Source organism: Mustela nivalis (assembly GCF_964662115.1).
Source record: "Mustela nivalis genome assembly, chromosome: X".
Classification (NCBI taxonomy): domain Eukaryota; kingdom Metazoa; phylum Chordata; class Mammalia; order Carnivora; family Mustelidae; genus Mustela; species Mustela nivalis.
The window spans coordinates 68,450,438-68,466,627 of record NC_139040.1 but is presented as its reverse complement, the minus strand read 5'-3'; the positions used below and the strand labels follow the sequence as shown (position 1 = coordinate 68,466,627).

Below are 16,190 nucleotides of genomic sequence, written 5' to 3'. Positions count from 1 at the left end.
CTCAAGGAACCCGATCTCTCCATCATTTTCCTTCTCCAAAGATAGCTTCAGGGGCGCCTGAGTGGCTCAGTGGGTTGGGGCCTCTGCCTTCAGCTCAGGTCATGATCCCAGGGTTCTGGGATCAAGCCCCACATCGGGCTCTCTGCTCAGCGGGGAGCCTGCTTCCTCCTCTCTCTCTGCCTGCCTCTCTGCCTACTTGTGATCTCTGTCAAATAAATAAATAAAATCTTAAAAAAAAAAGATAGCTTCAGTACCTCCCTCTCAAGTTATTCTTTCCCTTCTACCTTCAAACATATGTTTCTCTTCCTTCAAAAACATCAACTAATCCCACTGTACTTCAAGCTTTTATCCCACTTCTCTTTCTTTCAAAGACAAACTTCTTAAATTCAATGGTCTACTACCTCTATTTTCTTGCTTTCATTCATCTCCTTAAGCCCCTGCATTGTTTTGCATCCTTACCACTTCACTAAAATCACACAACCAAAGACCACCTTCCCTGACTTCACAGCAATATTTCACAATGATCATAACCTTTTTAAAAAAATACTACTTCCAGGGTGCCTGGGAGGCTCAGCTCATTAAGCTTCTGGTTCTTGGTTTCAGCTCAGGTCATGATCTCAGGGTTATGGGATTGAGCCTGACCTCATGTGGGGCACTAAGCATAGAGTCTGCTTGGGATTCTCTCTTTCCCCTCCCTCTGCCCCTCGCCTGATCACATGTGTGTGCACCTCTATTGCTCTCTCTCTCTCTCAAATAAATGAATAAATAAAATCTTTTCTGAAAAATGCTACTTCTTCACCTCACACTATCTTGGTTCAGCACTGAGCAGCGTCCCACTATGGGAAATGCCTTAGTCTAAGAACTTTGCTCCCATCCCCACATTCTTGATCTGGCTGTTTACAGTTACCATAAATAAGGCTTCAAGACAGAATGCTACTTCGGTATAAAGATGCTTTCTTTGTTGCTGTTGCTTTGTCTTAGTCTTCTCACCAGTCTGTTCTTGGCCCCTCTATATTATAAGCATATTGGTTAGGTGCTTGCTGTCTGACTCCTTACATCTGCCTTTCTCTGCTCCATCAGTGCCCAAAGCTTGATATCTCAATTGACTTCAGACAACACAATGTTGTATCCTCTGGCATCTGTGAATTCCTTATTTTTATTGTTAATCCACTCCTTCCCAGATCCTCTAGCATAATGGATGCCTGTTATTTTTCTTCTGGAGTCTTATCTTGTCCTTTCACTTACTGCCTGCCATAATATGGTATGACAATCCTATAAGGAGCAGACACTGAATAAATGGATAGTGAGTCTCCTCTAGGATATTCTGACTGTTACTTTTGGTCTCCTATCCTTGTTTTTTTCCTTCCCAGTCCTTAACAACCAGAGTCAAAGTAAAAATCTCACTACTGTGGTTCTCTTAAAATTTGGTTCTTAAAATTTGGTGTGCAGGGGCACCTGGGTGGCTCAGTGGGTTAAGCCTCTGCCTTCAGCTCAGGTCATGGTCCCAGATTCCTAGATTCAAGCCCCACATTGGTCTCTCTGCTCAGCAGGGAGCCTGCTTCCCCTCTCTCTCTCTCTGCCTGCTTCTCTGCCTACTTGTGATCTTGGTCAAGTAAATACATTTTTTAAAAAATCTTTAAAAATTTGGTGTGCATGAGAACAGTTTTTAAATTATATACACGCCCAGGTTCTATCTTAAACCTAATAAATCAAAGCCTCCAATGGCGGGGCCTGAGCACCTGCATCATAAGAGACTCCACAGGTGATTCTTATTTATACCAATATTTAAGAATAGCTGCTCTTGGGGCACCTGGGTGGCTCAGTGAGTTAAGCCTCTGCCTTCGGCTCAGGTCATGATCCCAGCGTTCTGAGATCGAGCCCTACATCGGGCTCTTTGCTCAGCAGAGAGCCTGCTTCCCCCTCTCTCTCTGCCTACCTCTCTGCCTACTTGTGATCTCTGTCAAATAAATAAATTTTTTTAAAAAAGAATAGCTGCTCTTTTTCTCCCTCAGAGAACTCAGCTACTTATGTGGCTTCAACAATGACCTCCATGTAAATAATTACCAACCAAATATCTACCTTTCTCATAAGCTCTAGTCTCATATCTCCAACTTATTGTCACCTCAAATGCCAACAGGTCTAAAACTAAAACTTACAAGTCATTCCTCTACTTCTGGCTTTCCTGTTTCTGGTCAGTGTTCCGCTAATTCTTCCCAATAACAAAAATCTATAGGTTATTAAATCCTGATAACTTTCTCATCACATACCATTATCTGGGCACAGACCATGAATTTCTGTTAAGCAGACAAAATACCTTCTAATCAACATATTTCTGGAATAAAACTCTTAAATCAGAGGCTTCCTACACTACATCCTGTTTTCCATGGTTTCTTAAAATTACTACACACAGAATAAGCATCCAAATGTCTAATTAAGAACTGCTATATACAGGGGCGCCTGGGTGGCTCAGTGGGTTGAGCTGCTGCCTTCGGCTCAGGTCATGATCTCAGGGTCCTGGGATCGAGTCCCGCATGGGGCTCTCTGCTCAGCAGGGAGCCTGTTTCCTCCTCTCTCTCTCTCTGCCTGCCTCTCCAACTACTTGTGATTTCTCTCTGTCAAATAAATAAAAATAAAATCTTTAAAAAAATAAAAAATAATAAAAAAAAAAGAACTGCTATATACAAAGAGTCAGTACATTGGGAGAGATCCATCTACCAAATCTCTTCTTTAAGACAAATAACGAAAAACAGCTAAGAACAATACTCCTTGATATACAGAACAGTAGGAGTTTAGATTTTAGTATCACACAGTTTGACTATGTACTAAGATTCTCCCACAGATAAATTTCTAACTCTTCCCTCCCCATAACTTTGAGGATCAAAAGCTCTGAGGAGCAGTATCAACATTCATCTGAGAGTTAAAGAGGCAGAACTATTCTCTAAACATCCTAATAGAGGAGTGGGCTAATAAATAAGTATATTATTGACTATATTAATCACTAATTACCCTAGACTTACACTGAAATTTTACACAGTTTAGTTTATATTCATAAAGATAAACCCTTAGCAATGAATTCTACTTGCTGCATACAGACAAAATTCATTTGTCCTTACAAAGCCAAGCAGTCCAGAGATTCACATTTTGGCTCGATGTACCCTTTATAATGGGGCAATATAATTTCCATAAATGCATTAACTGTCACCGTCTTTGCTGGAAATTGGTAACTGTCAGCACACTACACCCGGCCATTTAGCTAAAGCACTAGAACTCTGCCAGACGGTGGACCACATATAATGCATCCAAGCAGATGAGTTTAGTTTAGGGGTTTTGTATTGCTGTTATTCTTTTTGTTTGTTCTCACAGGCAGAAAAAAACTTCTAGAATTTTCTCAGTAACTGAGCCCAAAGTTCATCAACCTATCTCATGGGAAATTATTCTTTTATGATTTTTAAATCTAAATCCTTCACATGGCAACATTTCCCATTCTATTATCAATGGAGAAAGAAACTACTATTTGATAGTCCTTCAGAAGCCTGAAGATTCTGATCATCTCTTCTCCAGGGAAGATAATCCATGTCCTTTAATACTTCCTCAAGTTCTCATTTTCCCACCCTTTAATCATCTTTGTTGTTCACCACCAGACTATTTCTTGCAACAATGCTTTTATTTTACTTTTTTTTTTTAAGATTTTATTTATTTATTTATTTGACAGACAGAGATCACAAGTAGGCAGAGAGGCAGGCAGAGAGAGAGGAGGAAACAGGCTCCCCGCTGAGCAGAGAGCCCGATGCAGGGCTCGATCCCAGGACCCCGAGAATCATGACCTAAGCCGAAGGCAGCGGCTTAACCCACTGAGCCACCCAGGCGCCCCAGCAACAATGCTTTTATTAATCAAGACCTAACCTCTGGGAAAAAAAATCATAAAATTCAGGACTTTGCTTAAGAAACTTCTACGTATGGGTCATTTTTTTGTTTAGTTTTATTTTAACAAATATCCATCCACAAACTAGTCAAGATATTATTTAAAGTACAGGAACAATTTAATGTGTAATAAAAATACTACTAATATATAATAGAAATACTACTCAAACCAAGAGTCACAAAATATATACGTACATTTAGCTTTCTGCTCTTCACTTATAATCAAACCTACTCTCTTGGTGACTGCCCAGTTCCACAGGTTTACTGCCATTTCTTCCACCTGGGTAAGAGAAACATTTTCTCAGCAAGTTAAAATACTGTCTACCTCCAAAGATAATATTTTTCTTGCATGTTTCATGGTTCTGTGACTATTGTGGATCATTTACAGGCCCTCTGTAATCTAGTCCCATTCTACCTTGCTTCCCCCAAAACATACCCACTGTAGAGTAATTATTTGACTGTCCCATGAACACAACTTGTTAATTCCTATCTATATAGTTTTATTCATACTACTGGCTTTACCTAATAAACCTCCTCCCATTGCCTTTATATGACTCAAATTCACTTCAGTCTCCCCAGGAACATATACAAAACTTCAGCAACTATTACAGTCTACGTTGATCTCTTTCCTCTTTGAATTTTTATATTCATGAAGTTTCACATAATTGAGCAATTAGTTATGCTGCTTTGTATCATTTATTGTTTTAGCTGTTAAGGCATTAGGCTTGAAAATCTAAAAATAAATTTCTATGTATTTATAATGGTTAATCATGAAGACTATTTTTTTCTTATACAGGACAGTAATAGTGAATCATCAAAATGTATCAGGGGCACCTTGCTGGCTTAATCAGTGGAGCATCCAACTCTTACTCTCTGGGTTGTGAGTTTGAGCCTCATGTTGGGTGTAGAAATTCCTTAAAAATAAAATCTTTCAGGGGCTCCTAGGTGGCTCAGTCACTTAATCATCGGTCTTCGGCTCAGGTCATGATCCTGGAGTCCCACAATCAAGCCCCACATCAGGCTCCCTGTACAGTGGGTCAGTGAGGAGTCTACTTCTCTTTCCCTCTGCCCCCAGCACTGCTCTCGTTCTCTCTCGCTCACTCTCTCAAATAAATAAAATCTTTAAAAATACAAAAAAATCTTTTATTTTTGTACCAACCTGAGCATCCTGTATTTCAGCCATAGACTCCCTGTTGATATTTGCTATGTCGGCAAATAGTCTGTCAATTGCCTCAGGTATGCTGGGTGAATTATCTCTTAAAATCAGGTTTTCAACGATTTCTGAAATAACGATGGATAATAAAAATGCTGTGAACCATATCACCATTAGCTAAAAGTAGCAAATCATTTTGAAATCTGTTCCTAGATCTTTGGTAAAATGAATACAGCATGAAGAAACTTGTATTATCCTTAGAGTAAAACCAAACTGGATACAAAGCTTCACGTAACTAAGAGTAGAGTACAATTTTCAAATAAAATTTGTATTCCATGAGAGTCACTTGTTTATAATTTAATCATCGCTCATTCCCAGAAAGCAGAATGTACTGACTTCACAAACAGGTCACCTTAAAACTACAAAATAGAAATTAACAATGTCTTCAAAACTAGAATATGTAGAAATTCTGGGGACACTTGGGTGGCTCAGTCGGTTAAGTCACTGCCTTCAGCTCAGGTCATGATCCCAGGGTCCTGGGATGCAGTCCCACATGGGGTTCCTTTCTCAGCAGGGAGTCTGCTGGTCTCTCCCCCTCTCTCTGTGCCTGCCACTCTGCCTGCTTATGCGCTTGCTCACTCTCTCTGACAAATAAATAAATAAAATCTTAAAATAAAGAAAATCTAGAAATTCTGAAAGGAGATATATATGTGCCCTGTAAAACTGAAATACTTATTATTAATAATTTTAAGCATTAGACAGACATAACTAACAATGCTGGCTCTGAAGTCTGACCTTACTCTGTGAGAAAAAAATGACATGCCCAATTAGCAACAACATTAACCAGTTATTGAATCTGTACAAATGATGTCACCATTTTCTAAACAATCTGAGTTCCAGACTCCATATAAATGAATCTTAAAAGGCCACAGAGTTCCTTAAAAATGAAGCATGATATAAAATCACAATTGATGCCTTTCATACTATCAAATTGAGATTTTTCCAAACTCATGTAACAGAGGTCTACATAACCTCTACATGTCTCTAATTTCTTACAATATTGTTGAGCATCAACTAGCAAAAATGTTAATATTCACAATCCTAAGCACTACAGAGCACTTTCTGAAAAAGTATTTTAGAAGTGTTTTAATTATTTTTTTCCTTGCCATAGCACATACCCTCCCCAATATCCATCACCCAGCCACCCCATCCCTCCCACCCACCCTCTCCCTGAAATAACTTTCAACATGCTGCAATAATCTGCTAAATGAAAAACTGTCAGTTAAGGGGCGCCTGGGTAGCTCAGTGGGTTAAAACCTCTGCCTTTGGCTCAGGTCATGATCCCGGGGTCCTGGGATTGAGCCCTGCATCGGGCTCTCTGCTCAGCAGGGAGCCTGCTTCCCCCTCTCTCTCTGCCTGCCTCTGACTACTTATGATCTCTGTCTGTCAAATAAATAAATAAAGTCTTAAAAAAAAAAAAGAAGGGGTGCCTGGGTGGCTCAGTGGGTTAAGCCTTTGCCTTCAGCTCAGGTCATGATCTCAGGGTCCTGGGATCGAGCCCCACATCAGGCTCTCTGCTCAGCGGGGAGCCTGCTTCCCCCTCTCTCTCTGCCTGCCTCTCTGCCTACTTGTGATCTCTCTCTCTTTCAAATAAATAAATAAAATCTTTAAAAAAAATACTGTCAGTTAAGCATCAGAAAATAGAATCACATTAAGACTTCATAAAGCAATGGGTACCCATATGGCTCAGTTGGAGCATGCAACTCTTGATCTCAGGGTTGTGAGTTCAAACCCCATGTGGGGCAAGAGATTACTTAATAAAAAAAAAAAAATAAAGACTTCACAAAGCAAATTATGCTCAAACATACCCAAATATTTTTTTTTACAGCTCATGGAATCTTTAGAACACACAGCATGAGCAGAGGTATTAAGGAAAATATACCATACATACTTCGTACATCTCAGGTGATGAAATATATACAGAAAGAAAAACCTCTAGCTTCCCTACTCCCATTAAATAGATTGTGGAAAAGTTAATATTAAATATCTTGATTCTTCTAAGATTAGGTAAGTATTACGCTGAGGAGCATATATATTACAGCCCTTTCTCAAAATACTGGTAACAAAATTAGGGAAGTTTAGAATGGGAGCAAATACCTGCAAATCATATATCTGGTAAGGGAGTAATATCCAAAATATATAAAGAACATATACAATTCAAAAGCAAAAAAATACAATAATTATTTTTAAAAAATAAAAGCAATAAAACAAACAATCTAATTTAAAAATGGGCAGAGGATCTGAATAGACATTTTTCCAAAGAAGACATACAGAAAGTCAACAAGGGCCTGAAAAGATGCTCAACATCACAAATCATCAGGGAAATGAAAATCAAAATCACAATGAATTAGCACCTCACATCTGTTAGAATGGGTAATAAAAAAACTAAGAAAGAGGGGCACCTGGCTGGCTCAGTCAGTAGACCGTGGGACTCTTGATCTCATTCAGAGTCTCATGAGTTCAAGCCCCACAATGGGCATGGAGCGCATTTAAAAAAAAAAAGACAAGAAATAACAAGTGTTGGCAAGGATGTGAACAAAAAGGAACCCTTGTGCACTGTTGGTGGGAACATAAATTGGTGCAGCCACTACAGAAAACAGTATGGAATTCCTCAAAAATTAAAAATAGACCTACCATATAATCCAACAATTCCACTTCTGGGTATTTATTTGAAGAAAATGAAAGCACTAACTTAAAAAATATATATATTTCCCCACATTCACTGAAGCATTATTTACAACAGCCAAAATACAGCAACTACAGACAAATCAATAAATTATGGTATACAAATATACACATACACACACACACACAATGGAATATTATTGAGCCATAAAGGTGAAGAAATTTGTAACAAGATAGATGGAACTTAAGGACATTCTGCTAAGTGAAATAAGTCAGAGAAAGACAAATATTATATAATCTCTCTTATATGTGGAATCTTAAAAAAAAAAAAAAAAGGCACCAAGCTCACGGGCACCTGGGAGGCTCAGTCAAGCTTCTGCCTTTGGCTCAGGTCATGATCCCAGGGTCCTGAGACTGAGTCCCACATCGGGCTCCCTGCTTCTCCCTCTGCCTCTTCCCTCTGCTCGTGCTCTCTCAAATAAATAAATATAATCTTAAAAAAAAAAAACAAGCTCATAGATACAGAGAACAAACTGGTGGTTTCAGGTGTATGGGCGGGGGGGGGGTGTGTGAAATGGGTGACCAGTGTCAAAGGTACAAACTTCTAGTTATAAAGTAAATTAAGTCATGGAGATGTAATGTATAACATGGTAACAATAACTAGTAATACTGTATTGCACATTTGAAAGTTGTTAAAAGAGTAAATCTTAGAAGTTCTCATCACACGGGTGCTTGGGTGGCTCAGTGGGTTAAAGCCTCTGCCTTCTGCTCAGGTCATGATCCCAGGGTCCTGGGACTGAGACCCGCATCAGGCTCCTGCTTGGTGGGGAGCCTGCTTCCTCCTCTCTCTGCCTGCCTCTCTGCCTACTTGTGATCTCTGTCTGTCAAATAAATAAATAAAAGTCTTTAAAATAAAAAATAAAAGTTCTCATCACGAGAAAAAGCTTAACTATGCATGGTGACAGATATTAACTAGACTTGTGGTGATCATTTCACAATACATACAGTGACCAAATCATTATGATATACACCTAAACTAATATAATGGTATATGTCAATTATACCTCAATAAAAAAAGAATTAGGAAAGTTTAAAAATTGTTTTTAAGAATTCAAGTATTATTTTAAAAGATTCCTTTTTTTAAAAGATTTTATTTATTTATTTGATAGAGAAAGAGAGCACAAGCAGTGGGAGCAGCAGGCAGAGGGAGAGGGAGAAGCAGGCTCCCCACCAAGCAAGGATCCTGACTCAGGACTGGATCCCAGAACCCTGGGATCATAACCCAAGCTGAAGGCAGATACCCAACAGACGGGGCCATCCAGGTGTCCCTAAAAACAGATTCTTGAAATGTTCTTGAAAACAAAAACCCAATATAAATTTTCAATTTGAGTTCCTTTTTAAAAAAAAATACATATACTTTACTAGAATACTACTCACAACTTGTGGTTACATAATACATGAGATTGCAAAGACATTAATTTTGATTTGTGAATGTCCTCTTAATGTTTTATATAATTCATTCTCTGTCAACATAATTCTGGTCCGTTCAAAACATATTTTTAATGTGAATCAGTTGAGAAACTTGACTGACACCAGCTGAAGCAATGAAAGCACTGCAGTGCTTTAGGATAAAATGCAGTCAGCAAAACTGAATAAGTAGTAGACATCACACAGCTAAATGGTTGGACTTACATTATGAACGAGAGAGACCTGCTTCTGGGAGAAGCTCAGAAAAGAACTTCTATAAATACAGCTTATTCCTGAGATCTGAGGACGACAAGCTGTATTAAGATTACATCCAGTGGGACGCCTGGGTGGCTCAGTTGGTTAGGCAGCTGCCTTCGGCTCAGGTCATGATCCCAGCGTCCTGGGATGGAGTCCCACATCGGGCTCCTTGCTTGGCAGGGAGCCTGCTTCTCTCTCTGCCTCTGCCTGCCATTCTGTCTGCCTGTGCTCGCTCTCTCTCCCTCTCTCTCTGACAAATAAATAAATTTAAAAAAAATTAAAAAAAAAAAGATTACATCCAGCAAGATTGTACATTTTGAAAGGAAGTTATTCAATTATCTTCCTAACTACTGAAATAAACTATGATTTACAGCATGATTTCAGTCAATTTAATTTAAATGAGATTCATCCTGAAGGGGTTACTCTATTCAGATAGCCATGTTAATCAGTACCAATTAATTCTGATTTGATAGACCGCATTCTAGGCACAGAATAATAGAAAATAAGCATCTTCCCTATCCTTGAGAAAGGGAGCTTCCACTACAACAAGGAAAAATAATCTATCGAAAGTCCTGCCAAGTCTCTTCCTGTGGCCTCCATCAGCTCAACCAGTCATTTGAAAGCCAAAGTAGCTCAAAGACCTGTCACGGTCAATTCAAGATTCTACTCCAAGTCACAATGACTATCTGCAACTTCTTCAGTGAGAAAAAAACAAAAATGACAATAAAATTAACATTGCATAGTGCTTTACAGTCCCAAAGCTTTTTCACATGTATTCTCATTTAATCATTAATCTATTCTGCAAGGGAGACATTTTTATTTTAAAAGATGCAGAAACAGATTTAACAAAGTGCAGTGACTTCTCTAATGATACAAAGAGAAAATAGCAAACTAGGATCTGAACTCAGTCTTTCTAATTTGAAATCCTGTACTTTCCTTTATTCTAGTTCTGTCAGGAAGGGCCTGAAGCAAGTGATATGCCAAGACTGATACAGCTAAAAAACAGCAGGTAGAAAAAAAATGAGCCAACACCACTCAGCATATCACACTGTAACTCTGATTGCAGGCTAAGAGAAAGTATCCCAGCTGAGGCTAGTTTGAATGACCATAGCCAAATATTCAGTGTCAAACAGCATGGCAAACTCAGACAAACAGGTTAAAATCACACTGTAAATAATATTTTCTATGGTCAGAGAGATCATCATTTTTTTTTAAAGGTTTTATTTATTTATTTGACAGAGAGAGATCACAAGTAGGCAGAGAGGCAGGCAGAGAGAGGAGGAAGCAGGCTCCCTGCTGAGCAGAGAGCTCGATGTGGGACTCGATCCCAGGACCCTGAGATCATGACCTGAGCTGAAGGCAGCGGCTTAACCCACTGAGCCACCCAGGCGCCCGAGATCATCATTTTTATACAGTATTCCAGGAGGTCCAAATGACAAACTGGGTATGGTACAAGAGAATCCAAGCAGCTAGCTGTAATGCAGAAGTCAGAGGGAACTGCCTGCAACGTAGTTCAAAGAGAACTATTCACAGTGGGGTATTGTACTTCTGAGCATCTTGGTCGTGGAGGGCAACTAGAAAAGGACACAGGATAGGCTAACTCCGTGAAAATCCTGACAAACAGAAACGATACAACTAGCTCCAAAGCTCAACAGGTACCTAGAGTTTGCCCCTAGCATGTTAAATCTCAAATCTGATGGCCAGCAAGACTTCACGTCAAACCAACACTTCCCTACTGCACAATACTGCTATTCTTTTTGGCCCTGGACAGAACTGGCTTAGTGACTGGAACGAACCAAAGCCTGGGCTCAACAGGAGATAAAGCTATATAAAGTTCTGGAGGGCAACTGGCTGGGAGTATGGGGAAGCAAGAGCTGACAAGATCACGCTAACCAAAAGGGAATTTAGCTTGATTCTGGTCAAACTACATGAGTAGGAAGAATATCCCAAAGAACCACAGCTCAGTCCTCTCAACCAAGGGCACACTATCTAGGGATGCAATTAGATATTTTTTATCTTTCACACTCTTCTAAATACAAGGCCCATAACCAAACTCAAGTTGCCAACTCATCCAATCCTATCCGTAAGCATCTTCTTTACCAAGTATCTGTATATATTACTCTCTTACTCTCACTGTACCCTGTTCCCCTTTGTAGCTGAGCCCTGTTTTTTTTTTTTTCAGTGAAAGTGTGTATACATCTTATCTATTAATCTATAAGTGGATTCATTACACCGGTCAAAATGGCTAATATCAAGAAGGCAAGAAATAACAAGTGTTGGCAATGACCTGGAGACAAAGAAACCCTTCAGGGTGCCTGGATGGCTCAGTCTGTTAAGTGTCTGTCTTCACCTCAAGTCAGGTCCTGGGATCAAGTCCCACACTGGGCTCCTTGCTCTGCAGGGAGCCTGCTTCTGCCTGCCACTCTTCTCCCTACCTCTGCATGTGCCCCAACGCCAAATAAATAAATAAATATTAAAGGAGTGCTCTGCAAGAGGCACATATATTTAAAAAATATAAATTAATTTTAAACTTGAGAGGCGCCTGGGTGGCTCAGTGGGTTAAAGCCTCTACCTTCGGCTCAGGTCATGATCCCGGGTCCTGGGATCGAGCCCCACATCGGGCTCTCTGCTCAGCAATGAGCCTGCTTCCTTCTCTCTCTCTCTCTCCCTCCCTCTCTCTCTCTGCCTGCCTCTCTGCCTACTTGTAATCTCTGCCTGCCAAATAAATAAAATCTTTTTTTAAAAATTAATTTTAAAATTAAAATTAAATAAATATAAAACCTTTTAATTAAAAAAAAATCGGCACAAGTACTGCAAGAAAACAGCATGGGGGTTCCTCAAAAAACTGAAAATATGAAGGATGCATGGGTGGCTCAGTGGGTTAAGCCTCTGCCTTCTGCTCAGGTCATGATCCCAGGGTCCTGGGATCGGGATCGAGTCCCGCATGGGCTCCTTGCTCGGCAGGGAGCCTGTTTCTCTCTCAGACTCTGCTTGCCTCTCTGCCTGCTTGTGTGCTCGCTCTCTTTCTCTTTCTCTCTGACAAATAAATAAAATCTTAAAAAACTAAAAATATGATTCAATCATTCTATTACTGGGTATTTACCCAAAGAAAAATGAAAACACCAATTCAAAAGGATATATACACCCTTATGTTTACTGTAGCATCATTTACAATGGCCAAGATATGGACCCCACTGTTTTTGACTGAGAATGTTCTATTCAGCTAAGATCTGGTTTGTTTGTTTATTTTAAAGATTTTATTTATCCACTTGACAGACAGAGATCAAAAGCAGGCAGAGAGGCAGGCAGAGAGAGGAGGAAGCAGGCTCCCTGCTGAGCAGAGAGCCCGATACAGGGCTCGATCCCAGGACCCCGAGATCACGACCTGGGCGGAAGGCAGAGGCTTAACCCACTGAGCCACCCAAGTGCCCCAAGATCTGGTTTGTTTTAATTACCACAGTTACCAAAGGCTGTTTCTGTTTAACCAACTTCAATTTAATTAAATGATTTCTGTTTACTGAGTGTTAACAATCTGATAGGCACTGGAGAAAGACTCAATCCAAGACACTAGCCTAGCAGATTCACATCTGAATTAGACCAGAAACAACACTTGGAAAGGCTGGGAATGCAGCTGACAAACTGTAACAACACATTTGGAAGGCTGAAGTGGATTAGCTAGGCTGAGTACATTTTAGCAACTCTCACCAAAAGAGGTATTTGAAGGAAGAAAGAAGTCTAAGTTGATTAAACTGTCTTTGTGGTTTCTTATCTCTAAACTATTATAAACTACACACAATATATATAAAATAAAACTTGCACAGAAGAGATCAAAAGTGTAATAAAATCAGAAGATGACTAATTTTCCACACACAATATCTTTAGCCTTTCCAAACCTAACAGAGTATACTAGTTATTTAGAGGATCAATAAACAAATCATAAACAATTAGGCATCCCATGAATTGGTTTTGGGTTTTGGTTGTTTTTACAGAGGGAGATAGAGTCAGGAGGGGCAGAGGGAGCGAGAGAATCCCATGCTGGGCATGAAGCACAATGCAGGGTTTGATCTCACAATCCTGAGATAACAACCTAACCCAAAATCCTGAATCACAGGCCTAACCAACTGAGCCACCCAGGCACCCCACTCTTTTCCCTATGAATTGTTTTTATGGTGAGGGAATAACACAGGAAAGCTTTATCTAATGTATCAGTGCACATTTCTAAATCTCCATCAGAAATATACAAGGTCAGGGTACCTGGGTGGCTCATTAGGTTAACTATCTGCCTTCAGGGGCGCCTGGGTGGCTCAGTGGGTTAAGCCCGCTGCCTTTGGCTCAGGTCATGATCTCAGGGTCCTAGGATTGAGTCCCGCATCGGGCTCTCTGCTCAGCAGGAAGGCTGCTTCCCTCTCTCTCTCTCTGCCTGCCTCTCCATCTACTTGTGATTTCTCTCTGTCAAATAAATAAATAAAATCTTTAAAAAAAAAAACAATCTGCCTTCAGCTTAGGTCATGGTCTCAGGGTCCTGGGATTGAGCCCAGCATGGGGCTCCCTGCACAGTAGGGAGACTGCTTCTCCTTCTCCCTCAGCTGCTCCCCCTGCTTATGCTTTCTATCACTCTTCCATTCTCTATCAAATAAATAAAATCTTTTTTAAAAAGAAAAGAAATAGGGACGCCTGGGTGGCTCAGTTGGTTAAGCAGCTGCCTTCGGCTCAGGTCATGATCCCAGCGTCCTGGGATCGAGTCCCACATCGGGCTCCTTGCTCCGCAGAGAGCCTGCTTCTCCCTCTGACTCTGCCTTCCACTCTGTCTGCCTGTGCTCGCTCTCGCTCGCTCTCTCTCTGACAAATAAATAAATAAAATCTTAAAAAAAAAAAAGAAAAGAAAAGAAATATACAGGGTCATCCCTGGTGATAGCAACATGAACAAAAGTTCTTTCATCTATTCATTCATAATTTTTTTTAAAGATTTTATTTATTTATTTGACAGAGAGAGATCACAAGCAGGCAGAGAGAGGAGGAAGCAGGCTCCCCGCCAAGCAGAGAGCCCGATGCGGGGCTCGATCCCAGAACCCTGGGACCATAACCTGAGCCAAAGGCAGAGGCTTTAACCCACTGAGCCACCCAGGCGCCTCTCATTCATAAATATTTAATGAGGGGTCTCTTGGTGGCTGATACAGTTAAGATACCAACTTGTGATTTCAGGTCCTGGGATGAGGCCACACTCAGCGGAGAGTCTGCTTAAGATTCTCTCCCCCATTCCTTCTGCCCCTCTCCCCATTCATGCTCGCTGTCTTTCTATAAAATAAACCTTTAAAAATAAATAAACAAGGGGCGCCTGGGTGGCTCAGTGGGTTAAAGCCTCTGCCTTTGGCTCAGGTCATGATCCCAGGGTCCTGGGATCAAGCTCTCTGCTCAGCAGGGAGCCTGCTTCCCCTTCTCTCTCTGCCTGCCTCTCTGCCTATTTGTGAACTCTGTCTGTCAAATAAATAAATAAAGTATTTAAAAAAATAAAAAATAAATAAACATTTAATGATGATCACGTTATTTTGCTAAGCACAGATATAATGTAAACAAGACATAGTTCCCTCCCTTGAACAGCTTACAGTCATTTCCACACAAGATATATATGAATACACATTTACCAATCAACCAATTTCTTAGAGCTATAAATCACCTCAAAATTTCAGTAAAACAGGGGCGCCTGGGTAGCTTAGTCAGTTAAGCAACTGCCTTTGACTCAGGTTATGATCTTGGGGTCCTGGGATAGAGTCATGCATCAGGCTCCCAGCCAAGGGGGGAGCCTGCTTCTCCTTCTTCCACTCTCCCTGCCTTTGCGCGCGCGCTCTCTCTCTCTCAAATAAATAAATAAATAGTTTAGTAAAACACTAATTTTACAACTGATTAAAATAAAGCATAGAGAAGTTAATTAACTTGCCCAAGATAGAAGCTATTAGTAACATAGCATGAACAAAATACAAGACAACGTCACTCTTTCTACTTTGGCTGGTGTCCACATTTCTCCTTGTAAAACTTAAGTCAACACTGAGAATGCCTGGTGCCAAGCAGATACCGTGCATCTTGGTAGGAATACAAAGATGAAGGAGGTCATCTAAGCCATCAAGTAGGTAGATCACACTACCACAGGAAATTAAAATGGGAACATTTACAATATTATGTATTAAGTGCTATGAATACCAAATGAATATAAAGAAAGAATTGAGAAGCTGCCCATTTGAGAGTTGGGTTGTAAGAATAGCAGAATAGGCTTCATTAAGGTGCCATTCTATTTGAGATGGCTCTTGAAGGATGAGTTGGAGATCACGAGACAACATACCAAACAGAGGGAGATGCATACAGGTGCTGAAAAGCACAATGGGTTCAAATAACCATAAATAATTATATAAGGTTAGAAAAATGGGTAAAAGAAGGTTACAGGAAACACCATTAGAAAGGCATGTGGAAGGAGACCTAGGTTGGCTCAATCAGTAGAGACTCCTGTTCTCACGGTCATAAATTCAAGCCACCACATTGGACATAGATCTTACTTTAAAAAAAAATTAGGAAAGGCAGGCATGTAGGGGACACAGCCTGAAACACATTACATGGCAGACTAAGAAGGTTACATTGTGTTACTCTACCTTTTTTTTTTTAGATTTTATTTATTTATTTGACAGACAGAGATCACAAGTAGGCAGAGAGAGAGGAG

General features: G+C 40.2%; 1 protein-coding gene across 3 annotated transcripts in view; it reads right to left on the bottom strand.

Moving 5' to 3' along the window:
• TEX11 (testis expressed 11) overlaps positions 1-16,190 on the bottom strand; it is a 312,028-nt gene that overhangs the window by 285,659 nt on the left and 10,179 nt on the right. For all 3 annotated transcript variants that reach the window (XM_082716160.1, XM_082716159.1, XM_082716161.1), the window contains exons 3-4: positions 5,081-5,202; positions 4,117-4,201 (exon numbers count right to left, since the gene is read on the bottom strand). In XM_082716160.1, coding sequence (XP_082572286.1) covers positions 4,117-4,201; positions 5,081-5,202 — 207 coding nt within the window. The remainder of the gene's footprint in view (positions 1-4,116; positions 4,202-5,080; positions 5,203-16,190) is intronic.